This window comes from Malus sylvestris, chromosome 7 (assembly GCF_916048215.2).
Source record: "Malus sylvestris chromosome 7, drMalSylv7.2, whole genome shotgun sequence".
NCBI classification, from domain to species: Eukaryota; Viridiplantae; Streptophyta; class Magnoliopsida; order Rosales; family Rosaceae; genus Malus; species Malus sylvestris.
The window spans coordinates 33,670,262-33,671,866 of record NC_062266.1 but is presented as its reverse complement, the minus strand read 5'-3'; the positions used below and the strand labels follow the sequence as shown (position 1 = coordinate 33,671,866).

The 1,605-nt window shown below is 42.9% G+C and overlaps 1 protein-coding gene across 1 annotated transcript; it reads right to left on the bottom strand.

Annotated features, from left to right (window-relative positions):
• Positions 1-443: 443 nt before the first annotated feature.
• Positions 444-1,396, bottom strand: LOC126629988 (hevamine-A-like). Its single transcript, XM_050300161.1, has one exon. It carries the CDS (start codon positions 1,384-1,386, stop codon positions 487-489), a length of 900 nt encoding a protein of 299 aa, XP_050156118.1. The 5' UTR covers positions 1,387-1,396; the 3' UTR covers positions 444-486.
• Positions 1,397-1,605: the final 209 nt, after the last annotated feature.

Here is a 1,605-nt window from a genome sequence, read left to right as displayed (position 1 = left end):
CTTTTTCCAAATCTATAAAGACCATGTGTAAATCATTTTTCCTATCTGTATATCTTTCCATCAATCTTCGTAAGAGATAGATTGCCTCCATGGTTGAGCGCCCTGGCATGAACCCGAATTGGTTGTCCGAAACCCGTGTCTCTTGCCTCAATCTATGCTCAATGACTCTCTCCCAGAGCTTCATTGTATGACTCATTAGCTTAATACCCCTATAGTTCATGCAATTTTGTACGTTGCCCTTATTCTTGTAGATAGGCACCACAGTGCTCTTTCGCCATCTTCTTCGTTTTCAAAATCCTATTGAATAATTAAGACACTTCTAGCTTAATCAGCTGTTTTCGAACATCCAATTTCTAGAATGTTTTTCTCAAGATTAATAGAAAGCTTCGAAATTAATTGTATTATATTGACGTAACATAAACTCGGTATAGGATACATATTGATATAGTCAAGGTAATAAGGAAGGATCCTTTTGTTCTTAAAATTCTAGACATCATTCTTGATGGAGGAGCTGTATCCATCAAGATCATCATAATACTTGGACCAAAGCATGACGCCTCCATACTTAGCCGAACTTTTAATAGCCGGAAGAACTTGTGAGCTAAGATCAGTAGCAGGAATAAACCCGCTACCAGCAGCTTGAGGTGCAGCAGGCAATCCCAAGAAAATCTTATCTGCAGGGATGGCTGAAGTCCACTGCTTCCAGGCGTCTTCAAGGTTGGTCACATCCCCAGAAGCGTACTGGCAGGGAGGGTTGTTGTAGAACTGAACCCAAACATTGTCAAAGAGGCCCGTCTTAAGTGCATTTCCAACATAAGCATCAGGAAAGGGACATTGTGGGGCAGCAGTCAAGTAAACTTTCTTGCCTCTCTTGCTATATCCAGAGAGGTACCTTGCTAGGTCATCCCAATGTTGGTCAGTCCCTCCCTCGATGTCAAAATCAATTCCATCCAAAACGGCAGCTCCCAATGGCCTCGACGACGATTGCCCTCCCAAGAAATTATTCCACAGGTAAGTTGCAACTTGCCTTGCATCATCAGCTGAAGTTAGAGAGTAGCTCCCAGAAGCTCCTCCTATGGAGAGTATGACTTTAATCCCCTTGGCTTGGCATGACTTGATTTCTGGGCTCAATTTGGTGCATTCTTCTGTCGTTGGGTCACAGTGACCGGCTAGGTTGATTGCAGGCGTTTGGCCGTTGCCGAAGGTGGTGAGAAAAGCTACGTTTACAAATTGGTAATTCCCTGAAGCACATGTTTCTGCTAATGTGCCTTCATTACCATTCTGACCCCAATATATTGCGATTCCACCGGCATTAGCCCCGAGAGCCAGAACTAATGTCACTAAAGAGAGCAATGCTAGGAACGTTGCTGTGGACTTTGAAGCCATAGTTTTAAGTTGTTTGTGGAAGTTTTGGTGAGAAATGATATGAAAGAGGTGTTGTTATATACAGGCAGAGAGAGAGAGAGAGCTATTGCCGTAGCGTACGTATTGTGCTTTGTGACATTATGTTCTTTGAAGCGTTACATTACATTCACGCAGCTGCGTCTTTCTTTGTAGTCTAGTTACTTTATAGTTTGTAGACCGAAGGCACGAGTGAGTTGATAT